This window comes from Barbatula barbatula (genome assembly GCF_947034865.1).
Source record: "Barbatula barbatula genome assembly, chromosome: 19".
Classification (NCBI taxonomy): domain Eukaryota; kingdom Metazoa; phylum Chordata; class Actinopteri; order Cypriniformes; family Nemacheilidae; genus Barbatula; species Barbatula barbatula.
In genome coordinates, this window is record NC_136782.1 from 16,794,972 (window position 1) to 16,819,805 (window position 24,834).

At 38.7% G+C, this 24,834-nt stretch overlaps 1 protein-coding gene across 4 annotated transcripts in view; it reads left to right on the plus strand.

The window, feature by feature from the left end:
* The first annotated feature begins 3,708 nt into the window (after nucleotides 1–3,708).
* The window catches only part of frya (furry homolog a), a 48,104-nt gene continuing 26,978 nt past the window's right edge, over nucleotides 3,709–24,834 (plus strand). For 3 of the 4 annotated variants that reach the window (XR_013787998.1, XM_079481200.1, XM_079481199.1), the window contains exons 1-21: nucleotides 3,709–4,112; nucleotides 12,866–13,056; nucleotides 14,298–14,351; nucleotides 16,152–16,291; nucleotides 16,530–16,620; nucleotides 16,867–16,946; nucleotides 17,041–17,121; nucleotides 18,050–18,218; nucleotides 18,352–18,444; nucleotides 18,618–18,716; nucleotides 18,800–18,901; nucleotides 19,003–19,106; nucleotides 21,272–21,380; nucleotides 21,621–21,707; nucleotides 21,787–21,958; nucleotides 22,130–22,262; nucleotides 22,499–22,606; nucleotides 23,061–23,316; nucleotides 23,881–24,063; nucleotides 24,144–24,230; nucleotides 24,536–24,795. Coding sequence is in view for 3 of the 4 variants with exons in the window: in XM_079481200.1 (XP_079337326.1) it covers nucleotides 3,944–4,112; nucleotides 12,866–13,056; nucleotides 14,298–14,351; nucleotides 16,152–16,291; nucleotides 16,530–16,620; nucleotides 16,867–16,946; nucleotides 17,041–17,121; nucleotides 18,050–18,218; nucleotides 18,352–18,444; nucleotides 18,618–18,716; nucleotides 18,800–18,901; nucleotides 19,003–19,106; nucleotides 21,272–21,380; nucleotides 21,621–21,707; nucleotides 21,787–21,958; nucleotides 22,130–22,262; nucleotides 22,499–22,606; nucleotides 23,061–23,316; nucleotides 23,881–24,063; nucleotides 24,144–24,230; nucleotides 24,536–24,795 (2,768 nt within the window). In the remaining variant the exon portion in view is untranslated. Of the gene's footprint in view, nucleotides 4,113–7,243; nucleotides 7,375–12,865; nucleotides 13,057–14,297; nucleotides 14,352–16,151; nucleotides 16,292–16,529; nucleotides 16,621–16,866; nucleotides 16,947–17,040; nucleotides 17,122–18,049; nucleotides 18,219–18,351; nucleotides 18,445–18,617; nucleotides 18,717–18,799; nucleotides 18,902–19,002; nucleotides 19,107–21,271; nucleotides 21,381–21,620; nucleotides 21,708–21,786; nucleotides 21,959–22,129; nucleotides 22,263–22,498; nucleotides 22,607–23,060; nucleotides 23,317–23,880; nucleotides 24,064–24,143; nucleotides 24,231–24,535; nucleotides 24,796–24,834 lie in introns of all 4 variants that reach the window. The other variant, XM_079481201.1, reaches the window with a different exon arrangement.

The following is a 24,834-nucleotide window of genomic DNA, read 5'->3' on the forward strand; positions in this document are numbered from 1 at the left end:
GACAAGATCGGAGGTTTTTATTTCAGTGAAAGGGCTCATATATGTCTGAGGTCTGAGAAATCACATCAGAAGGGTTTTTGAAAAAATGTTGTTCCCATTGATGGTTACCAACATTTTCTAAATATCTTCTTTAGTTTTCGGCAGAAGAAAGAAAGTCATACAGGTTTCAAATAACAACAGGTCGTGTACATAATGACATAATTTATATTTTAACAGGTGAACTTTTCCTTTAAGATTAGTCCTTGGTTAACATTTAAATCTTAAAGAAGTACCTCATCCAAAAATATAAATGCTGTCATAATTTATTTAGCCTCATGTCATTTAAAATCTCTCTATGACTCATCTGTGGAACACAAAGCAAGATATTTTGAGAAATGTGTTAAGTGGTTTTGTGTCCGGAAAAAAGAAATACGTGTTCCTGTACTGAAACGAGTATGAGTAAATGATGACAGCATTTTCATTTTTTGGGTAAACAACACTTTCAGGCATCCACATAGTTTGTGGGGCCTCTGTATTGCCCTCAAATAAAAATTGAACATTTTAAACTGGTGTATGACACTGCATCTAATCTGGATATATTTGTTTGGTTAGATCACGGTTCAAGACGGTTAAAAAAAAGATGGTTCCTTTTTGCATATTTTATGCACTTTTCCATAATATAATATAGCCATTGAGTTTTGAGAGGTCACATCAGTTTAAACAATGTTCTTTTAAAAGTGTTTGCAGTGGTCATTCAATGAGTGCAAATGATTGAGGCATGTGAACGGGGTCAATAAGAGACAAAGTACACACGTCTAGCCCAGTGAGACAGGCCCATTATTTGCATTGCGGCAGATATCACTTGCTACAGTATGAGTATTGCTTGCATGTGCAGAATCTGCAGATATTTCCTTTCTCTAGAGTTTACTTATAAAGCTCATACGAGACTTTACTTTAACTGGTTTATTCTAATAATAGGTGCTCATTAATTTTTCACCAGCCGTATGCAATTCGAATGGCCCTCTCTATGGCAAAAGCTTGTTGAATTCTCCCAGTTGCTGGAGGTGTTGGTTGCCTTGACCAAAGTGTTGCCTGCATTTCAGGATCTTGTGAAACATTTTGGGGCTTTCAAAGAATTTCTTTAAAAAGCTTTTATATGATCAGTGAATTTATCTTGAGCAACCTGCATTGATATGTATTTGGCCGATGCTTTTATTCAAAGCAACTTCTACTTTCATGCAAGATGTACATTTTTCATCACATTTGTTTGCTCCCTGGAAATCCAATCGTTAACCTTTTAACACAGAGTGACCTTGGGCCCGTTTCAATAAGGAGGTTCAACCAACTCTAGGTTAAACCTTGAGCTCAGAGTTGGAAACTTTGAGTTTTTGGTTTCAGAACAGCTGATTTGAGTTAGTTCTATGAACTCTGGGTAGTCTTACCTTGAGTTAAGCGCTTGCGCCACAACTACGATAAGCCATGATCAGTGGAGCGCCGATATTACGATTCACCATGGCAACGGCACCAAAAAAAGATAAATGGCGACAGAAAGCGCTTGAGAGCGAAGCACATTTTCCGCTCTGACTACAGTGGATTTACTTATGTGCTGCAAATGACTTAAGTTAATAGATTCATGTACCAACCAATAAACAAACACATTAATCAGTAAATAAATTAATAAAACAACAGATATAATAAAACATTATCAAGCTCTCACTGTTATGAGTGTGAGATATCATGGTATATAGGACACTTTTTAGGGTGTTTGGGGGATCAGCGGTTCGAACCCTGTTCGGAGCATTTTGGGGAGGAACACCTTCATGTCTAAATTAATTGTTTATTACCTTTATCGCTGCATTTCTGCATTTGTCTGTATTTATTAATTTCTTTATTCATTAATTTATTAATTTCTTATCCTTCGTAGAAAACTACCATTTGTGAGTGCATGTAAGGGAAAGAATATGCTCTGATGTAATACACGGCCCTGTTAGGATGGATGATGAGTTTTTCTATTTGTAATTCACTGTAAAGAAAAGTTTTAATTAAAATGCACAGGGTAATGAAAAACTTCCAATCGGGTCCAAAATTGCAATGCTGAAATCAAAGTACATCTCTAGGTGTCTATGTGATCAAAATGTGTGCCATCAATGTATTAATGAATGAATGCATGAGGAACACCACTTGCGCTTTGAAAAGGGGGGAGGAGATCAAAATAAACTCTGGGTTTACGAAGGAAAACCTTCTCCTGACCAGGTTAGTTACTTTGGCTACTGACAAAAGACAAAAGTTACCTCTCTTTTAGAAACGGGCTTGAGTTACCCTCCTTTTTGGGTTAGATAGTTCACCCAAAAATCTAAATTCTATCATCATTTACTCACCCTCAGTTTGTTCCAGACTAAATTTCTTATTGCTTTTTCTTCTGTGGCACACAGATGTCATCCCCCATTGACTCTCATAGATTTTAATACGTTTTTCCTTATATCTTTCAGTAGAACAAAGAAATGTATTCAGGTTTGGAACAACCAGAGGAGGAGTAAATGGTGACAGAATTTTCATATTTGGGTGAATTATCCCTTTAAACAAGTTTGTGTCAAGCATATTGCTTATGTACAGTACACTGGAAACTCTAGAGGGCGCCATTGCAACACTTTTTTGAATAGCACAACCGGTTGTGAAAAACATTGATTTATATACTGTGCAATTTGTTTAATTTCTTTAGTTTTAGTTCTAAGTTTAGTTTTCTTTAATTTGACCTTATTGTCATGCCTGGTATGGTCAGTGATACATTATAACATCAATTCTTAAATAAATTGTGGCTTTGCACATTTGTAATCTTTGGTGTTCTGTTAAATGTTGCTTGTAGAGTACATAAAACAAAAATGTTGAGAAATTGTACTATATAACAGGGTTACTAGGCAGGTTGGGTGTGACAGGCTGTGACTAACCCATATTAAGACAAACACGTAATAGTTGTTATTTTTTTTCTTCTGTGGCACACAGTATTTCTATTCTTCAGTCTGTTAGCTGCCCGAACGGGCATACCTTTAGAACAGAAAACGCCTACAAGTGTGTTTGTATTTCTCATGTAGGGTAACTGTGGAAAAGTCCATTCATTTAGGTGTGGGCCATTTCTGGTGCTATTTCTAAGTACAAATAAGCATCAGAAGGTAAAAGCAGACTTTTTTACAGGGGTGTCTCATTCAGTCCCGATGGGTTTACACCCATGATGCAACTATTCCTATTACGTGTGTGTGTGTGTGTGTGAGAGAGCATTTGACTGTTTCTAAGCATTTTCCTTAAGTGATTTAATAGTAGTTCCCATCCCAGCCGTCTGGTTTCAAAACTAGTTCCTCCATCCCAGTAGACTCTCTTATCTATAAACTGCTCCATAACGTTAGACGTGCAGTATAAAGATTTGACAAACCTGGCACCCACCGGGTTTATCTTTGGGGAATCCCACCCCACCCTCTGGACTTCCAGGATGAGAACTAAATGACTCGGACACACTTAACTGGAGGAAATGACTTGTTTGTGATAACAGTTCAATTTGGGGAAGTTTTGAGCGCTAGAGTGCTTCTTGTGTCTCTGTAATAGCAACACAGTGTCTGTCTGTCTCCCCAAACCTTTCTTTCTTTCTCTTTTCTTTTTAAGCCGTTTTTTTTTGTCAGGGGCGGGGCAGTAATCCAACACCTTGCTGTTTTTATAAGTTGTACAGTAACTGGCTGAACTGCTTTGGCAAGTGCGAGGGGGTTAAAACACGCCAGCCGCTCAGAGCTGGGCTCCTTTCTGACTGCATCTGTCAACGCCAGCCCATGCGAACACACTGTAAGAGACAGCCCAGAATGAACACACGGCTCTGTGTCGGAAGGAAAAGAAGAGCGAGAGAGAATTGAAAGTAGAAATAAAGTAAAACCACAAGTTCAATGCCACTGCTGAGGAAAGACTGACAGCTCACCAGCTGGAGATGTCGGGCTGTGGGGAGTTGGAGATGTATCGGGATAATGGAGCAAAGCAGGTCGACGGGAGCACGCTGGAGAACATGGATGGCTCACCTGAAGACCTTATGCTAAGCGGAGACTTTCGCAGGAAGTTCAAGAAGCTGAAGTCCAGGAAAAGGCCCACTATATTGGCATGTAGGTGACGAGATGCGTGTTTATTTGTTGTCACTGCTGGTTAAAGAAATTGGAGATTGATAGCGCACTTTGCTTGAGAGGTCAGAAGACATCATGATGTTCAACTTTCTGTCAGCCGTGTGTGAAATTCCTCACTGTCTGTAGACATTTATTGGGTACTTCAAGAATGTGGTGTCATGTTTATTCAAAAAGAGTGTTTGCTTTTGGTTTGTCAGTGTTGAATATTAATTTATAAAGGTGCGAATGTGAAACTTCTTTATTCAAATTGGAGTGATGATGAAGGAACATGAGAAATGATAAGATAATCCAATTGAAAAAGGCAAAAAGCTGCTAGGAAGTTGTTTTGCAAAGTTCGGAATTAAGTGACTGCATTGCTTTATATAGATGTTACTTTATGACAGAAAACTTGATTTAATTGTGGCTTTACAATTTCATACAGTGAGATAAAAAAGCAAGAATCCACTAATGAAAGTTATAATTTATTTTACGTTTGTAAACATATTAAATAGATTTAAAAGCATGTTTAAATTATAAAACCATAACAGTTTAAGTAAAAAATTATATGAAAATTTAATAATGAGATTTCTTCTTTATATTTGTTTTGTCCTTCTTTTGCTATAATGAAAGCATGGCTATGGCATGGCATGGACTCAAGTTTGTGCTAAATGTAATGGTCCGTGTCCGAAGGATTTGAGTGTTCTTTTTCTTGGCTTTTGTACAAGATTATTCTCTAAATTACATTTTACACACAATACTTTTATCGTGGAACCCACTATGAATCCTGCTTGTGTTACATGTTCAATAGTTTACAGTTAAATGTGAATTTCCGGAGACATAGACTTGGAAGTGTTGAAAAGGTGACTTGTGTGTGAAGAAATCTGGAAGAGAGGACCAGGTTAAAAGTGAAAGGGGAGAATGAGAGGCCAGGGTGGAGAGAAAGTACTGATATCCACAATGACGCCTGCATCGGTGAAACATGCTTCGCATTCCATCTCTTCATCAGAGCCTGAAAATGCTTTTAATAGGCTCTTAATGGGAATCAATCTGCCGAACAGCCTGCTTTAACTCCTACTGCAGGCTACTCATCATGGCTTTAAATGTAATGGTTATCAGAAAAATTAACACTTTTAAAGTAAATGTGATTTACTTGTTTTTGGAGTCCTATATGCACCATATATTCAGTTTTTTAATCACTTGCTTTGTTTATCCCCTTTCTTTCTCTCTCTGGTCCATCTGTCTGTCTGCTCTGTGATTGCTTTGTGTCATTTCACCTACGTTGCTTTATGTTTGTTGCATTAAGCTTTTACGTCAGGATGTTTTAGTACACACGTCACACTCTTCACTTACTCTGTGTGGTGTTAATGGACTGGTTGAAAGATTGATAGTTCAGCCGTGGCCTTTTGTAATAACTTGTCTGAAACGGGTTACTCACTGTCATTTAACACACCGTCCACAGTGTTTATGAACATGAAGAAAAAGCGTACTTCAGATCTCTATAGTTTTAATTGAGTAATACTTTAGATCAGGGCTCTCCAACCTTTTTGTAAGCCAGGGCTACCTGAAGAGATAAAATCATCTAGAGGCTACTTGTTGATAAAATACGTTCAGACTACTTTAAACATGTGACGCATTATTTTTCGGCTCACATTATCAAATTTAGTTTTCTTTCACATATTTTTGCACTTGAATATGTTTAAGCCTAAAACATGTGCTAATAATAACATATTGATAACATTTCATGCACAGCAGTACTCTCGGTGTTAATTTTATTTAAATTAACACTCATAGTGTATATTTCATCCACACTGTGAGAGTTAATTAGAAATGTGGCGATTTTATTGTGTGATAATGTAGCACTTGGTTGATCAGTATAGTCACAGATTTGTCAACTATCCTGAGCATTGTTGTTGGGCCCTGTATTTGGCGGGCACCTTACAGAGTTCATGCGGGCCACCAGGTGCCCACGGGCACCACGTTGAAGACCACTGCTGTAAATTCTACTAAGTGAGAATAGAGACACTCTTTATTTTATCTCCGCTAGGACTAATGGTAATTCTAGGCTGACCTAATAAATAGGCTACAAGGGAGTGCATTATGTAATTGAGGGCAGGTTCTTGACATCAGGGGATGGAGAGGAGCATTATGGGATTATGCCATGAGTGACTCAGGGTATGCTTTTGAAGAGTCATTGTTTGCATTTGGACACAGATAGTTGATGTCTATAGAGATCTTTCCTTTTTTAATGACTCGAGTTGATTTTCTCAAATGCTTGTACAGCTTAATGCTCTTTATAGTCACTACTGTTATTCATCATGTGTATATTGTATTCTCTTTGTATCATTACCTATCCTTCTGAAAACCTCTGCCACTGTGAAGATGTTTTTTCGCACTGCACATTGTCTTTTGCAGTGTACGAGACTGTCTTTTGCTAACTTAAAATGTCAACATGGATGCTGTATTGAATGGTGACTGTAGTTTGTTTCTAGCCAAAATTAACCTGCAAGTGAAGTGTAAGAGGAATGTCAATCATAGTGTATGGCTAACATATATACAAAATCAACTTCTTCCATACTTCAAATTGTTTTATTGCCTGTCGGAGCTTTTATTGGTAGGCCACTCAAAAACGAAAATTCTTTCATCACATACAAACCTATTTGACTTTCTTTGTTCTGCAGAACACAAAAGACAATAGTTTTGAAGAATGTGCCCAAATAATTTTGGACTTCCATTGACTTCCATTGTATGGACACTGTATGAATCAATCACTGAGACATTTCTCAAAATATCTTTGTTTCACAGAAAAGAAGAGTTAAATACCTCACTCGGCTCAGGTCAGATTGTGAGCATCTCTTACTGGCTTGGGTCGCATTCAAACAGGGTTTATAATTAACCATGTGATGCTAAGAGGATTTCTCCAGCCACTGACATTGGGTTATTTAAAGTGAACCTGCCTTACAGAGAGAGAGAGAGAGAGAGAGAGAGAGAGATATGGGTGTGTGCCTAAGAGGAGGGGGAAGAGCGTAGCGGATCTGTGGTGATCTATTCTGGTTCAGTCTGTGGCAGCATCATTGTTTTACATCACTTGCACGCAGCTGACTTCACTTGCCTGCTCTGTATGCTGCCTCGGGCAGGGGGTGGAAACACGCAGGACCACAGCATCACTGCCTCCGACTGAATCGAGCGGCCGCAGCCATGGCCAGCCAACAGGACTCTGGATTCTTTGAGATCAGCATCAAGTCTCTGCTGAAGTCCTGGAGCGGCTGTGAGTATTATGGTGCTGGCGGGATACATCCAGATTTAGTTAACATGTGGGACGGCGAGTGTGTTATTGTGGTGCATGTTTTTATGAAAGTCTGTGTGAGGTGGTTGTTGTTGTCGCCGTTTTGTTTATTGTTACATCTATCCTATAGTCATACTCATCAGATACTTTGATTAGGTTAAGGAAGTATGGATCTTTTTTGGGGATGATTGGACATAGGCGAATAGAGCATTTGAATAGTTATCTACAAAGATGCCCATTTATGTAAATTCATGTCATAACTTTGATGCATTTAAATCCGGGACTACTGTATTACATACAAACTGGATCGACTGTATTACACGGTCAGTTGGAAATTCATATGTTTACTTCCATAAGATCTTGTTGTACAGGACTAAACGTTTGTTGAATGTCTTATCTTGATGGACTGTCTATAAATTGCTTAGTAATCCCTCTCCAAGTGTTTCGGTACACAGTATGCTCCCCAGAGCAATGTGCATCAGGTGCCTGTTCTCACCAGCCAAACCAACCAATCAGATTTGAGGGATGGTCAGCAGACAGCAAATCAACTTGCAGAAGGAGTGGCAGTGCATATAACCTACAAATCTATAAATATATTTACTGTAAATATCTCAAAATATTTTTTAAATATAGTTAGTATTTCTGCCGCTGACTCTGATGTAAAGTCGGCTGTTGTGCAGTGCATTTGTTTTCAATTGCAAACACATAAAAGCTTGCATTGTTTTTGTGAGCTGACCTGTCTTTATGTACCTTGTTAGCAAATTCAGTCTTTCTCTGAACTTCCTAATATTTTAAAGAAGCCTGAATTATAGCAGACATTGAAGAATATTTTAAACCATTCACAGCTTGGCACAATAATCCCCAGTTTTTTTAGACCAAATGATAATCTCTTGCTGTCTGAGTAAATGGGTAAAAGGTTCTTATCACTAAATCAAATGTGCTTTGCACAGCGTACCAAATATATTTTTAGCACTGGCTCAGAGGTTTAGAGCAGCATTCACCCTTAGTCCTAATGGCTAAATCCTTTTTTTGTTTAGCTGCACATCTCAAATATCTGTTATCATATCTCATCTTTCCGGACTTTCTGTATGTCACTCTTCAAACTGCACGGTGTGTCCGGGCATTGACACACAGCCTGATCTTGTTACTCAGGTGTGGATGCCCATGGGTGTTGAGAAGGTGACTGTGACCTCTGGATGTCATATTGATGTAGAGTTGTATTCCATGAAGGACTTTGTGGGGATATTAGCAGAGCCTGTGACTCTCTGTGCATCAGGCAGACATCTTGAGTTTCATCTTTGAAATCTTGAGAAATTATTTTGGAAACCAATGGCTACCAGTGGGCTTTGAGTTCTAAAAGCCTGATAAGCATCTTAAAATGCATGGGTTTGGATAGGTCCCATTAATTTAAAGTTATGGCGGTTGTCCCATGGGCTTCTTGTACACAGTTGGAGGCTGGATGTTAAAAAAAACATTATTCACGTCAGAGGCAGATTTAGTTAGAAGTATGTTTTTTCCCTGTTTGCTTTCCACTCCCTAAATATGAGGAATTCGCGAAAGTCGCAACAGGATTAGTTTGGGAAAGGAAAACATAATATCCCTTGTCATACCAGACCTTAAGTTCATTAAATAAGTGTACCAGTCTTTGTGTAGTCTAAAAATACACTGTCAGCTAAAAGTACAAAACTTTACCTTTTACGTCACTGAGGTTGTAACGTTAAAGGTTCCTTTTTGTACCTTGACAGGTTTCAACATCTTAAACAAAAATATTTGTAAATATTTTGGATATTGTACCCATAAGGACCTGTTGTGCATTCTTAAAGGTAAAGCTAAACAAAACATGTAACTGTACGTTAGAATGTAAAACAGTAGTATAAAAATATTTTGGATTTGTGTTAACATCAACGTTTTGAAATGAATGACACAGCGGCAAAATGTTATTTAATGCTCTTAATTTAACTTTTGCGGTTCACTTGACTAATATGACATACGTTATGTTAAATGTTTTTCTTGATTTTTTTATTTATGTTTATTTGTTTAGAGAAACATATACAAGGGGTGTCAAACGATTAATTGCATCCAGAAAACTTCTAAAAAACTCCAGAATAAAAGAAATATGTCCGTGCAGATACATTTTGTATTAATAAACACACATGCATGTATACATATTTAGGAAATATTTAAATGTATTTATTAATATTTACCGATTATTTACATTTACATTTATTCATTTGGCAGACGCTTTTATCCAAAGCGACTTACAAGTAGTTTTTATACAGTGGCACATTACTGCAGAGAAATCAGGGGTAAGGTGCCTTGCTCAGAGGGCACTTCAGTCATGACCTGCTGGCACTGAGATTAGAAACGGGAACCTTCTGATCACAAGCCCAACGCTCTAACCACCAGGCCACAATACAAATGTCCAATAGCAATTTAAAATCATAATTGGTATATAGAGAATCAAACTGCGGTGGTGCATGTCTGCATTTGTGTTGGTGTGTGTCTCATGTGAATGTATGTGTGAAATAGAGAGGCGTTGTACTGTGTCTTGTATTGTCCCTGATGGGAGCAGCTCAGTGCTCAGAGGCTGATGTCATGGTCTCTTGACTTCATCTCTTGTTTCCAGAGTCACATGTAGCAGTGTTTCCCACAGGTTTTTTCAGAGACTGTGGCACTGATGACGTCACATGTTAATTAGCATATTTATGAAGTCATCGCATCATGTTTGAGTTTGGTCTAGTTTTGGGACTTAAAATCTGTTTCCCTTCTACTCTTTGACCACATTATATTTTATTTAAACACAACTGAATGCTATTTTTAGATATTATCGGTTCAGACGGTAAACGAGTATAAAATAGTGACTAAACACGACCCAATAACATTTCGTGTTTAATCCAACCAGCTGTTACTTTAAAGGTCCAGTGTGTCATTTTTCGGAGGATCTATTGACAGAAATGCAATATAATACTTATAACTATTTCTTCAGCGGTGGATAAAGAGCTTACACAATGAAGCGTTATGTTTTTATTACCTTAGAATGAGCTATGTCTATCTACATACACCGCGGGTCCCCTTGCATGTAATTCGCCAGGTTCTGTCAGCCTTTGTAGTGTTTTGAATGGGAGGGGTGGAGTGAGCATTTGGTCGCAATTTGCAACCTTGCCGCTAGATTTTACTGACCGGACCTTTAAAGGCGGGGTGTCCAATTTCTCTTAGTCGTTGTTTATGTTCAAATCACCAAAACAGACACACCCCTACACCCATCTCTTACTTTCGTCAGCGCTTGGCTCGACTGATGTCCGCCAGTGCACTGTACACCCTACTGCTGATTGGCTACAAGGTTGTTTTGGTACTTGGCCCGACTTTGTCTAAACAAGAGTAATTCAGAAATCGGACACCCCACCTTTAACTTCTGCTAAAACGCGACATTGTCTGACAAAATCTCCATACATTTACATTGTAGAGCGGATATATGAGGTGATTTGGAGAATGGGTGTGTGGGAAACTCTCTTTGGTAACCTTTCGTAAAGTCATGATAAACTCGATCAGCCGTCTTCTCTGGCAATAACATCTGTGACTGTTGGCGTTTACGTTGAAGAACACGGAGGACGGGAACTGTCCTTTTTTGTGTTGTTTGCCCATGCAGATCTCCCAGATGTTAAGCTTGGGGCCTGTGTGGTGTTGACAGGGGTTTTCATATGAGATTTAATGGTTTTCTCAGGGGTTGCAATACCAGGGGAGTTTTGTAAAAAATATAAACACGTCTCCTTGTTTTGAGTGTGTGAAATGTGTTTGAAGTTTTGCAAGCATAGTTTGCATTTGCAACCCATGCACTACTCACGGTTGTTCTCCTTAGAGTTGGATTGTGTAATCATTTCTGTATTTTCAGAAGCAAGTCTTGTTGATTGCGTAAGCAAAGTGTGTGAGTGAATAAGCGAGTGAATTTGTATCCAATCGGATGATGTTTACACTGTTGGTCTGTGGCAGAGGGTGAATCGGCACGTATGGTGTGTACTCTGGGATAAATATAGCTCCAGCTATGCCACTGTAGCATGTCACTCTTGCACACTTGCTCAGGCTTCAGCAAAATATTCAAGCCTGACCTTCGCTCTCGGGAAGCGGAGGCCGATCTAACACATGTGGATTTGTTATCACTTAATTTGCGGAATTTCTGCCGACCCGGTCTGGGACCGCCAGTGCACGGGGCAAGTGGCGAAGAGGGTCTGGACATTGCTGGGATGATTGAAAAGGCCATGTGAGTGGAGCGTTTGGAAATCTGGATCCTTTACGCCGTTCTCCTACTATGGATAGCACAGTCATGTGCTGGAATAAGACCAGCATGGTCAACTTTATCAAGGGCCGGGGTAGGTGCTACAAGTGAGAGTGAGGTTTTGTTTAAATAAAGATAGTAGCTTAAAACCGTGTTAAAGAATTTGTAAGTGCAGTGCAAACTTCTGCAGATTAAACTAGATGAGATCATAAAGAAAACGACTCTTGTGTGCATGCTGTGTTTTCACCAATGATAAGAAAAATGTGTTGTCCAAATGAACACAGTAATCACATGACCCCACTGCAACTCGACCACCATTACTCGCGTTACAGTACATGAGCTTTGGTGTGTGCTTGTGAGCATTGTGGACGAACATTTCAACCTTGTGATATTACGTTGTGCCTTCTGCTTCAAATGGGATCTTTGTGTCAAGTGGATCTAGGCGATTACAGGGATAGCATACACAAAAATAAAAATCATTTATTTCACTCTCATGTTTTTCAAAACCTGTTCTATAGAGCACAAAGAAGGTTTTTTGAGTAATGTCTCATTGGTTTTGTATCCGTACAATAGAAGTCCAAACGTTCTTCAGAATATCTTTTTATGTTCATATGATATGGGAGTAAATGATGAAGAAATTTCATTATTGAGTGAACTATAGCACACTATAAGTGCATAGTTTTACACCGCCATGATTTAAAGTCTTGTTTGTGCGGTTGGAAGAAAGCCACCAAATGCGAACGTTTTGAAGTGCATACAACTGTCTGTATTAGGAAATAACCATTGTCTGTGATACAGTATTTTTCTTATTTTGGGAACACCAGAGAATTCTTGTGTATTTATTCTGACATGAATGAAGCCGCCCTTTATGTTTGAGTTATTACTCTTTCATCAAGTAGTTGTTATTATTAATTTTTTTGAATTCAAGAAGATCACACAAGATTGTAATATTGTGCAAATATATATGCTGTCGCTGGGGAAGAAACTCATGTAAATCTGACAAACGTTTGGACACCTCAGCAACATCAGCTTGGCTAATGTGAACATTCCATGAGCTTTTTGGCTGGGAGACTTTGTTCTAAAGCGTCAAGATATTTCAAAATAATAACTTAAAAGTAAGATTGTGCTAATAACAGTATGATGTTAAGACTCCTTTTCTTGCCCTTTTAGATGAGTTTCTCTTGTTTTGTTTTTTGTCCGAAGCTTCACCAGGGTACAGCAAGCCTCCCGTCCCTCCGGTGTGCTGCTCGCAGGGTGAGAAGGGACCGCCTGCCATGATGCCCATCAGCGTTGACCCAGAGAGCCGGCCGGGCGAGTACGTGCTGAAGAGCCTCTTCGCCAACTTCACCACCATCACCGAGCGGAAAATCGGCATCATCATGGCCGAGCCTCTGGTGAGCGAGGCTTTATTAGAGTCTGTTCCCGTGCTCAATTGTGTCTGTAGCCTAAAAGTGACTATTGTCGATAGAAATTACATTTTGATCTGCCAGGAACAGAAAATATACAGATTGTTGGTATGCAATGCTTGCATACTCCTCAGATTTCAAGTGCAGTTGACCGACATAGCTCTTTCCTTGTCAAAAACGATTGTTTGGAAACATCTCAGGCCTTAGTATTATGCCATACAAATTGACTTCTATGTGTATTAGCAGCGAGTTTTGTGCCCACTAGGCAGTTGAAAGTTAACCACAGAGACAGTATTTATCTAAGGACAGGGACTTTGTGTCTCCGTAAATTCTACCACTGGGATGAACTCATCTTACGCCAAGAAAAGTTACCAGGACTTTCTCAGAGGTGTTTATTGTTTGAAATACTGTGTTACTAGTATCTGATTTTTTTAGGATATGATGTGCCATTTGTGACGATTCCAAAGTGTTTCTTTGGAAATAGTCTGTTTAAGATGTGTTGAACAAACCTAGTCATGAACTATTAAATTTGTTTATGAACAGTACATTCAAGGATAATTTATTTCATAAGTGGCAAAACTATTTTTTATAAGCGCACGAGGGCGTGTTGGCTCATTAACCTTTAATAAAAGCCCCTATCTTACAAGATATATTGCTCTGTTCTGGCCCGACCTCTCATCTGTTTCTCCCTAAATGACTCCGGCATCTGAAATATTTATTAACCTAAGACAGAAAGAGAGGGGCTTCAGTTGGGTGAATGAGCTCAAACTTCATTTAGCATTGTCTGAAAGTATTATATTTGACAAGCCCAGTAGTGTCTGAAAGCCCTTTAACCCTTTGGCCAAAGTCTGAGACCAGGATGGTTTTTTTTATCTGTTTCCCATGTGGCAAAACATTAATGCGATTTGCATAGCTGAAATAGTTTTCAGTTCTGTCGGAAAAGTTGGTGTTTTGAAAACCACTGGAAATGTAATTGTCATATGAAGTATGTATGAAACCAAACACACATGATTTTGGGAAATGTTTAAATTCTGCTTCTTTCAGTCAAATATGGATATTTTCAGGATAGAATTATACTTACAGTAGACGGTTTCAGCAGCAACAACATAAACAAACTTTCTGTGGCACAAAGTTAACTTCCGGCAGACCACTGCAAAGACTCAGAAACCGTTAGGTGGTTTTAATTTAAAACCGTTAATATACAATAAATATTCCTGTTGCTTTTACAGGAAAAAACACTTATAAAATCTCTTCAGAGGAGTGAAGATCCACAGTTCGATCAAGTAAGTGCCATTTGCTTTACACACACACACACACACACACACATACACACACACACACACACACACCACAGAGACACATGCTCAGGTCCAGTCTGTGGACAGATGTCCAAGCGAAAAGACAAGAGAGAGCCCTGCTGTGCCAAAAATGTATCTGACTTTTTGAATTATTCACAGATTCATAGATCTGTCTGGCCTTTAAAGCATCGAAAGTGAACTCCGTAGAAGCTTGATGTGGTATTCGGCATGAGTTAATGCAGCCATTTTTATCTCTGATAAATTAGATAAGAGAGTTTTAGAGTATATCTGACATCCACAGTGGAGACTTTGTGTTACATAAGGACTTCAGATGTTTTTGTAAGATGCTTTTCATTTCTAATACATTGATATACATGAATATTCTTTTTGTATATATTTGATGTATTTTTATACTGTCAAAAAAGCTTATTTTCAAGTTCCTTGGCATATTTTGCTAAATAAATAGTCAATTGCAAATGCTAATACGGAGATTAGATCGGCTGAAACATTTCAACACCGACTAAATACATTGCAAACACCAAATGAAAGGTCCTTTTTATTACTCGCTTGGGTGGAGTGTGTGTTCCTTGCCTTGAGTCTGTAAGTTTGTGTTTCTTCATGTATGCATGTATGTGTGTGTGTTTGTGTGTGTTGGAGGCAGGTGAATAGCAGGCTCATTCAGCTCTCACAGGGCTGTGTTTGTACCCATGATCTTCTGGGCTTTCTGCAGCCTCACTGAGAGAGGATTCTTCTCCCAGGGTTCTTTAGGGAATGAAGGGCTGGCTGTGTTCACCCCTAGGCTCCTGAACGCCGCCTCTTCCCCTCCCTTTCCTGTGTGCCGAGTCCTCACTAGGGTCCGCCTTTCCTTCCTGCACTCATTACCCAAACTCCCTCCCCTCCTCGTTGCTTTCACTGCCTCCTGGAAATTAGGAGTAAACACGTATTACACACTCACACATATTTCAGTTAAGAATACTTCTGCATTTAATTTACTCCGGTTGGATTATTGGAGTAGTCATCATTTAATGAATCTATTGTTTTCCTAAATCTGTACAACTACAAAAGGTATTTTGAAAAATATGTAAGCATTTCTATTAATATAGCACATTGGGGCAATTCTGTGAAAATGTCAACCTTACCATGAAAGTTTCAGATATTAACAGCACAGATATTATCATTCGGTGGTTCAAATATCCATGTGAGATATCTCTTCAAATTTTTAAAGCATTTGTTTTATTTTAAGTGCATGATTTTCATAGTCTGGTAAGTGTCATTTTCGGGATTGTCACATCCATAACGCTACGTAATTCTCATAAATAAAGTAACTATTTTGAGTTCTATAAGGAGACATCCCTTCTCCATTCATTGGGTATAATTGCTTCAGGATTGTGCATTTTAGTTCACAGAAATCCTACAAAGTTTGTCGCCTCCTCAAAACGCTTCCTTTTTTTGTCACATACACGCATAATAATAACGCAATAAACGCATGTTTATTTCCCTTTTTTAAATAGGAATGTTTTTCATAGACTGACTTTTTTTAGGTTTAGGGACTCTAACAACAAGGGTTAAGTAAAAAATAAACAGATTCAATATATTCGTAAACAAATGCATTCTCTGAGCATTTTTATGCCACGTCCATAAAGCAAAATGTCTATAATGTTGGAATTGCCCATTTAATTTAAACCTGCCTCATTTTATCTTCACAGAACACGCAGTTAAAGACACAGTACACACTATGCAATGGATGTATTTTTTCCTGAGATAAATATATTTGATTTCTTTCAGTTAATCGGCACCATGAGTTCTCTGGCCGAGTATTGCCTGCCATCTATCTTACGCACCTTATTTGACTGGTACAAAAGACAAAATGGTGTTGAAGATGAATCCTATGAGTGCAGACCGCGTTCCAACACAAAGTCCAAAGTGTGAGTCCATCATTTTCTGTTTTTATTTATTTGTTATTCATTTCGTTCTTTGTATGTATTAGCAGATAAGGCCAAAGGCTAAATTTATAGTCAGAGGTCTTCAATGAATGTGTTAAAAGTTTTTCTTTATGAGAAAGCAATATCATGTCATGGGTGTTGAGTCATCCGCAAAACTGTTTTATCAATGAGAATAGATCATTTAGTCTGTTTACATTCTCTGTTTCTCTCCATCACACAGTGATGAGCAACAGAAAGATTATCTGCTGGAGAGGAGAGACCTAGCCATAGATTTCATCTTCTCTCTTGTGCTCATAGAGGTTCTTAAACAGGTAACATCACAATATGTGCAAGTCTAACTATCTCAAAGGTCAAATGTAACTAGACATCCCATTATGGTCTACTCAAATTGAACTGTACTGTAAATCTTCTATATATAACGCATGTAAAAAGCAAAACATATCAATGTGTAAATTTGCCCGGTAGATAATAATACTTTTTGTAGCTGTATTAATATGTTATCTCAACAGGAGTAGCTGTGAAATATAGTAGTGCTCATTTTTGTGTTTTTTGATCAGATGCCCCTGCACCCAGTTATGGATGGTTTGGTCCATGAAGTGATACATTTGGCATTTAAGCACTTTAAATACAAAGAGGGGTACGAGATTATTTTCTTTCTACATTTTGTGACAACTTATAAATGCTACACGTGTACACGTATGGACGTTTCTCTTTGTTTTCATTATGCGCAGGTACCACGGTCCCAACACTGCCAATATGCACATTGTAGCTGATCTCTATGCTGAAGTAATTGGAATATTAGCACAAGCAAAGTAAGTGGCTATCAGTACGACAACAACAAAGATACTGTCATTTATCAATGGTGAAGATTATTTCTTCATCTTCATCACTGCGGACCTTCAGCTAGGTCTGAAACATGAGCATGTCAGGTAGTTGCTGACAAGTCCCCACTTTGCTATACCAAGACTTGGAAATAATCTTCTGTTTATTTGAGCTTCCAGATCTTGAGCACCACATCCATAAGTGGCCTGGATGCTTAACATCCTCCATACATAATCATCATTCCCCTAATCTTTCTCAACTCACACAGACCCGTGTATTTCCTGCACATGTAAGGCATCCTGGGAAACAGTTGTGTTTCGTGTTTGAGAGACATTACTGGGTCTTTGGTTATCTTGCATGGGCGTTCAGTGTATGATTTATGAGGGCGAGATACCACTGTTGTTGTGCCACATAAAGTGAGCAATGCTTTTTATATCAAACGCAGCCAGTTTTTAAACTTTTATTCAGATGAGAAAAGACACTTGAATACATAACGACGATTATATACATTATAATGCACTATACACTTTTTGATAAATATGATTCTTACTCCCCTTTAGTCCTATTTGGATTTCTTAGCAGGCAATGGTTCAGACCTGGAACTATCAGGGAATCAGGCTCTATTTCTTAAATATGTACAAATATATAAATATGTGTTGTTTTCAGGCTTTATAAAATCATAAAAGTTAACGGAATCTTAAATAGCCATTGAGAAATCGTAGAAATAATTTAGACATTGTATATTCCAGCCATTATTTTTTGTCATTTATTTTGTATATTAATATTTAGTATTTGTTTTCATTTTATTTTATTTCAGTAAAAACAATTATAGTGTGTTCAAATGCGTTTCCAGTGTCTTTTGTAGTGTCGCTTCGCGCCCGGTGTAGACACGGTGTTAGTCATGTTTTGTCTTTATAGATTTTCTGCAGTAAAAAAGAGGTTCATGAGTGAGCTAAAAGAGCTGCGCCTGAAAGAACAGAGCCCGTATGTGGCCCAGAGCACCATCAGCCTCATCATGGGTGTGAAGTTCTTCAGAGTCAAGATGTATCCTGTCGAGGAGTTTGAAGCCTCCTTTCAGTTCATGCAGGTATTCCTTTATACTCTATTTAGAGACTCCTTCAGATAAGATTACAGCGTCTTCTATTAGGATCACTAGGACAGCATGTACAGTAGTTTGTTTGTGAACGCCATTTTTGTTCTACAATGGTCTTTTCTGTCAGGAGTGTGCACAGTATTTCCTGGAAGTGAAAGACAAAGACATCAAACACGCTTTGGCTGGTCTCTTTGTGGAGATTCTTGTTCCTGTTGCAGCGGTTAGAGAATGTTTTCATTTCACAATAATACTTGTTTAGAAGTTGTTTGTGATCAACAGAACGCATTTTGCCTGTTACACACTTCACATGTGAGAATGCATTCCTTTCATTTTCGAAAAGTCATTTGATTCCCTTTCTCAATGTCTTGTCCGTTCTGTGTACTTCAACGGTAGGCTGTCAAAAACGAGGTGAACGTTCCATGTCTGAGGAACTTTGTGGAGAGCTTGTATGAGACCACCTTTGAGCTGTCAACAAGAAAGAAACATTCTCTGGTCAGTCTTGTGACACGAGAAACAGTGTCTTAATATTTGTGGACAAACACTTTAAACTTAACTTCCCTGTTTCTGGTCTTCAGGCTCTTTACCCACTTGTGACATGTTTGCTGTGTGTGAGTCAGAAGCAGTTTTTCCTCAACAGATGGCATTTCTTTCTTAACAACTGCCTCTCCAATTTAAAGGTACAGTACACATTATAGAATCTTAATTGAATAAATATTTTATTAAACCCGACGGAATACTGAGAAGTATTTTTTATTCCTACTGTGCTTTCTCATTACAGAGCAAGGACCCCAAAATGGCACGGGTAGCACTAGAGTCCCTCTATCGACTCCTGTGGGTCTACATGATCCGCATCAAATGTGAAAGCAACACAGCGACCCTGGGGTAAGCACATCCCTACTTTGTTGCGTCGTTGTCGAGTTTAAAGCAACCACCGATAGTCCAAGAGACAAAACCCATCGTGGTAGAAAAACAGCATAGTTGGTCAACAGTTTTAATCCAGCACTAACTGGGAGGGGCTATCTGTACTTTTTTACATAGCCTGCATTCATAGAGCAGGATTTTCTTGGTGGGTTAAGGGACGCTATAAAACAAACAAAAACAGACGTCTATCCCTCCCTGCCCACTCCAGTGAATCGGGGCATGACCACACCCCTCGTTTTTCAAAGTGGTTGCACGGAGCCGAGTTAACAATTAGTCCATTGCAGCTGTCGTTCCCCGAGGCGAAGGGGTTAAAGTCTTCTGGTGTTGACCAGAAATGGGTGGAGGAAGTAGAAACTAAAAGGGAGGTTGGTGGTGGGTGTTGGTATATCGAGATGGTCCGCTGGGAATCGAAGGCATGGCATTCAGAGCCACATTCTGTACACTCCCATGTTTGCTTTTTAGTGCCAGAAATGAACAGTGAGAGCTTTTGACTTGTGCAGACAATTCACAATTGATGATCAGGATTACTGCAATACTGTTAATAATGGGAATGAGTTTATAAGACATTTTACCATCAAAAGGGGAAATTGTGCTGATTATTTTGTGGGTTATGTTCAGAATGGAATACTTGCACCCTGTGTAGTGAATTCAAAATTGTGCATACTACAGTATGCTTAAAGAAAAGTATATGAAACAGTTTATATTATGCAGCTGTTAACATGGTACACATCAAATCAACCACAGTTATATGTTTGTTTTCAGTTTAATTGTAGTTTTGTTAATATTTTGAATTGGCTTTTATTTAAAAAAAAGAAAAAAAATTCTGCAACTTGTAGTCTAATATTATAGCATTTTTATGATGTGCATTTAATTTTTGGCTTGTTTTTTAGTATAACATTAAGCACTTTTATGATGCTTTTTATTTTTAGTTCGATATTACCAATTCTATAATGTGCTGTTTGTGCAGTTTAATAGCAGTTTTTTGTAGTTTAATGTGCTTTTTTTCCCCCTTTTTTGTTTCAAATTAGCAATTTTATGATGTGCGTTTAGTTTTTTTTATTTTGTATTTTTTTATGTTATGTTTAAGTTGAGCTTTTAATTTCTTTTCACTTTATAATTTTAGTGCCTTTAATGGTAACTTTACTGCTGAGGCAACATCTCAAAAGTTATTTAAGAAATATATACGTTTGTAAATTACAAATGTTTTAATAGTTTTGGCAAACTATAATAAGCTCGGTGGACCATTTTTTTTTTTGTCAGATCTACACTCTTAAAAATAAAAAGTAGCTTGAAGGGTTCTTCATAGCGATGCCGCAGAAGAACCCTTTTCAGTCAAAGGTTCTTTAGAGAACCGTCTCTTTCTTACTTTTTTATAATCTGAAGAACAGATGTTAGAGGTTCTTTATGGAACCATTTAGACAAAAAAGGTTCTTCTATGGTATCGAAGATCTTTTTGAAGCAGCTTTATTTTTGAGAGTGTAGCTGCATAAGACTATTCTGTGCAAACAGAAAATGGCCAAACTTTGCACAATACAGATACTGTATATACAAAAACATTTCACTGTCCCGCATCACATGTAACATGTATGGTATGTGACGAAATGAAGAACCTTAAACTTGATAAAGAGTAATGATGAATTGTGCTCTTCTGAACTGTTTTCGGAACAGTGTGTAATCTATCAAAGGGGAGTATGTTATGATATTAAATATCTAAGAAATGAGAGGGAGAGGTGAGTTCTGGAACCACACCTATAATAAAGTGCTCCAATTAAGCAGGGAAACTGTTGGGTCAGTCAGATGTATTGCATTGTAGTAGGTCATAAAATATCAGAAATCTTGGATTTCAAACGGCATACCAAACCCATGCAAGTTGTTGGTATATCAACAGGCACCGGTAAACCCAAAGAGGTCAAGTCTTATATCAGCCAACATCTATTATAATAAACGTTTCTTTAAATAGAGAGACTTTCACAAATAGGGCAAGTTCAGATCTGTCACTGTAATGGAATGCTAATTTTACCTCCTTATCTGTGTTAGTATGCTTTGTCCTTCTTTTTGTGCAACCTGTGTGTCTGTCATTGATTCTTAACTTGTTTTGGGTTAACACAACGTTCTCGCCCCTACAGACGGCTCCACACCATCGTAACGACTCTGTTCCCCAGAGGATCTCGCAGTGTGGTTCCTAAAGACATGCCTCTTAATATATTTGTTAAGATTATACAGTTTATTGCACAGGTATGTTTGAAATAAAATGACTGACAACAAATGAGTTAATCCGTTTTTTAGCTATTGGACTTAACTCATGTTTGTTGTGAAAACTACAGAAGAATTTGGTGATGTTACCAAAATAAATATGCTGTTGTTGCTAAATTCGACTGTATTTTGCCACACTGCATGTTAATGTTAAAACATTTACATATCGTATCGCAAAGTGCTTAACTTAAGACACATTTCCCCATTTTTTTTTTCATACAGGAAAGACTTGACTTTGCAATGAAAGAAGTCATTTTTGATCTATTGTGTGTTGGGAAACCCGCAAAAGCCTTTAGTCTTAATCCAGAGGTAAAGAGTCGTTTTGGATTTAGTTACAGTGTCGGTGTTAAGATTGACACTCAATTGGTTTGTTGGTTGTCTTTTGTAGAGAATGAATATAGGTCTCCGAGCATTCCTGGTTATTGCAGATAAGCTGCAACAGAAGGACGGCGAGCCGCCTATGCCCAACACGGGAGCCACGTTGCCTTCTGGGAACACACTTCGTATTAAAAAGACATACTTAAACAAGCCTCTTACTGAGGAGGAGGCAAAAGTCATAGGTGAGTTTATACTGTATGTTCCCCTGAAACTTTAAAGACTATAGTTAAAAACTATATAAATATATGTTTAAATATGAAACGCCATTGCGTTATTATATTCATATTTAATTCACAGTGTAAAAACACAATTTCTTTTGTTCCAGTATTTCACTGTCTCTCTGTTTCTTTCAGGAATGTGCCTCTATTATCCTCATGTGCGGAAAGCTTTGGACAACATCCTCAGACATTTGGATAAGGAAGTCGGCCGGTGTATGATGCTCAGTAATGCACAGATGCTGAATAAAGAACCCGAGGATATGATCACGTATGTAAAAATTAAGAGTCAATGAATTACAGACTTGGTTTTTAATAGGCTTTGTGAAGCACCTATTTTAAGTTCTACTTTAAAATCTTATATTTAACGATAATGTTTGTAAAATACATTTTTTAAATGATGTAACCAATTCGATTTACCTAAAATACTGCGTACGTTTATAGCAAAATGTTGAAATATCTTTAAAGTTCTGTTTGAACTCGTATGACCTCTCTCTATACTGGCAGAGGCGAGAGGAAGCCTAAGATCGACCTCCTCAGAACATGTATAGCTGCTATTCCACGCATCCTTCCCGATGGCATGTCAAAGTCGGAGCTCATAGACCTTTTAGCTCGGTGAGTGTGTGTACTGTACGTTTGGTGCGGGAATGGATGCATGTACTGAAGTAAGCATTTGCTTTGACGAATGGTCCGATGGTCAGGTTTCCTGAAAGCGCAAGTAACGCGATCTCTCCGGCCTCTCCGCTTTGAATAGGATGTCCTGGTGTAATCCGAGTCAGGTTTAGTTTTATCAGACTTGATTCCTCATGTTTAAGCCATTAGTTCAGCCTAAAGTTGATCTATCTCTTTGAACTTCCTCTGCACTATCATGGAAGATTTCAGAAAGTTTACAGATTATTAACAAGACCTATAATATGTTTGGTCAGATTTTAAAGCGAGATTTAGAAATGAATTTATGAAATTTAGTTTCTGGGATTTTACACTTGCAGACACTAGTTCACCATTAAGTATCATTTTATGTCCTGAGCTTTCGCGTATATTAATATATCTTCTTGTCTTTTCCTGGCAGGTTAACCATCCATATGGACGATGAACTGCGTCTAATAGCCCAGAATTCTTTGCAGAGTCTGCTGGTAGACTTTTCAGATTGGAGGGAAGAAGTTCTCTTGGGTTACTGTAGTTTTCTGCTCCGAGAGGTGCAGGACACACACCAAACCCTACTGGACGCTTCGCTCAAACTGCTGCTTCAGTTACTAACCCAGTGGAAACTGGCCCTTCTGTCCACCTGCAAGAGTCTGGACACATCCAAGATCTGCTCCGCTGAAGTGAGAGACAAGATAAAGCTTATTTTACTCTAGCTATGGGTGTTTTACTGATAGGGAGAAAAGTTCTTTAAGACCAACTCCAAAGACATGGAGTAAAAATGAGCGCTGAAAAGACGTTTTTGCTTTCTGCATATGCATTTGTAGGAGTTTCGTCTTCAGACACAAACTTTATGGGAGGAGAGTATTTAAATGAACCTCGCAACATAAATTTACTTGCATTGTACTAGTATTTTCAGCTTCATTAAACACTCAAAAAAGTCTTAAACTCTCTCTGTGATCGCGTTGGTCATTACGAGAATGAGATATTGCGCCCATGTTTTTTTTTAGCCGTGTGCGCCTTGTTAGTAAATCTTCACTCCCATCTGCGCTTTTTTAAAATTGCGCTCTCTCTGTATTTTGCCCCGTTTAATAAATCTGGCTGTAAGTTGGTTTCTTTTCAATTGTTGAAAAGGATTACTTTTTGTCACATTTACCCATCCCACTGTCCTTTTCTAATTGACGTATTTAGATTACCCACTAATCTAAGGGACTCCTGACTAACTGAGCTGTGTTTGTGCACTAAAGCTGTTACAGAGTAGCTCTGGCTCCAGGCTTCCCTCCGACCGGACCCCTCATTCTGCAGTACTGCATGCTGTTGAGGGTCTATCTATAGTGATGCTGTGCTCCTGCCAGGCCTCCACACGCAAACTAGCCGTGTCTGTTCTTCGAGAAGTCCGGCAAATCTTCCTCACCGTTGGACAGGCTGAGGTAAGACTCGCCTAGAGCCTGACTTTATATATCGGCCTTTTCCTGTATTTAGCTTTATTTTGGTTTCCTTTATTGCACAGGACGATGAGAGGCCCATGATAGATGTATTGGACCAGTTGAGTCCAGTGGTGCTTGAAAGTTTTGCTCACGTGGTGGTGGCCGACTCGGTAAGAGCTTCTTTGTTCAGTCTTATATATGCCTGAAGACCCTATGTATTTCTACAAAGTGTCTTCTGTTTAAGGCATTTGATGGTTTTAAGGTGTAATTCGTACAGAAATGAATATTGTTTCATCATTTATTCACCGTCGTTTAATTTCAAAGCTTTTTGAGTTGCTTTCTTCTGTGGAACACAAAAGAAGATATTTTGGAGAACGTTGTTAACCAAATAACATTGACCCCCCTTGACTTCCATTGTATGGACACAAAACCACTATAGAGACCCCGTGACCCTCTCTTCCTCTTTCCCCCGCAGGCGTCTCTTCCCACCGGGCAGCATGCAGACCTGCAGTGGATGGTGGAGTGGAACGGATCTCTGGTAGGCAGCCACTATGACGTGCGTAGCCCGTCCCACGTGTGGATCTTGGCTCAGTCTTTGAAGGAACCCTGGACTCTGTGCCTCTTCAGCTTTCTGAGACAGGAGTACCTGCCCAAACACTGCCCAACAGCGCTCAGTTATTCCTGGCAATACGCTTTCACCCGCCTGCAGCTCCTCATGCCCCTGCTGGAGCCCAGGTGAGGAGTGGGCGAGGCTTTAACATGCTCGAACAGTTT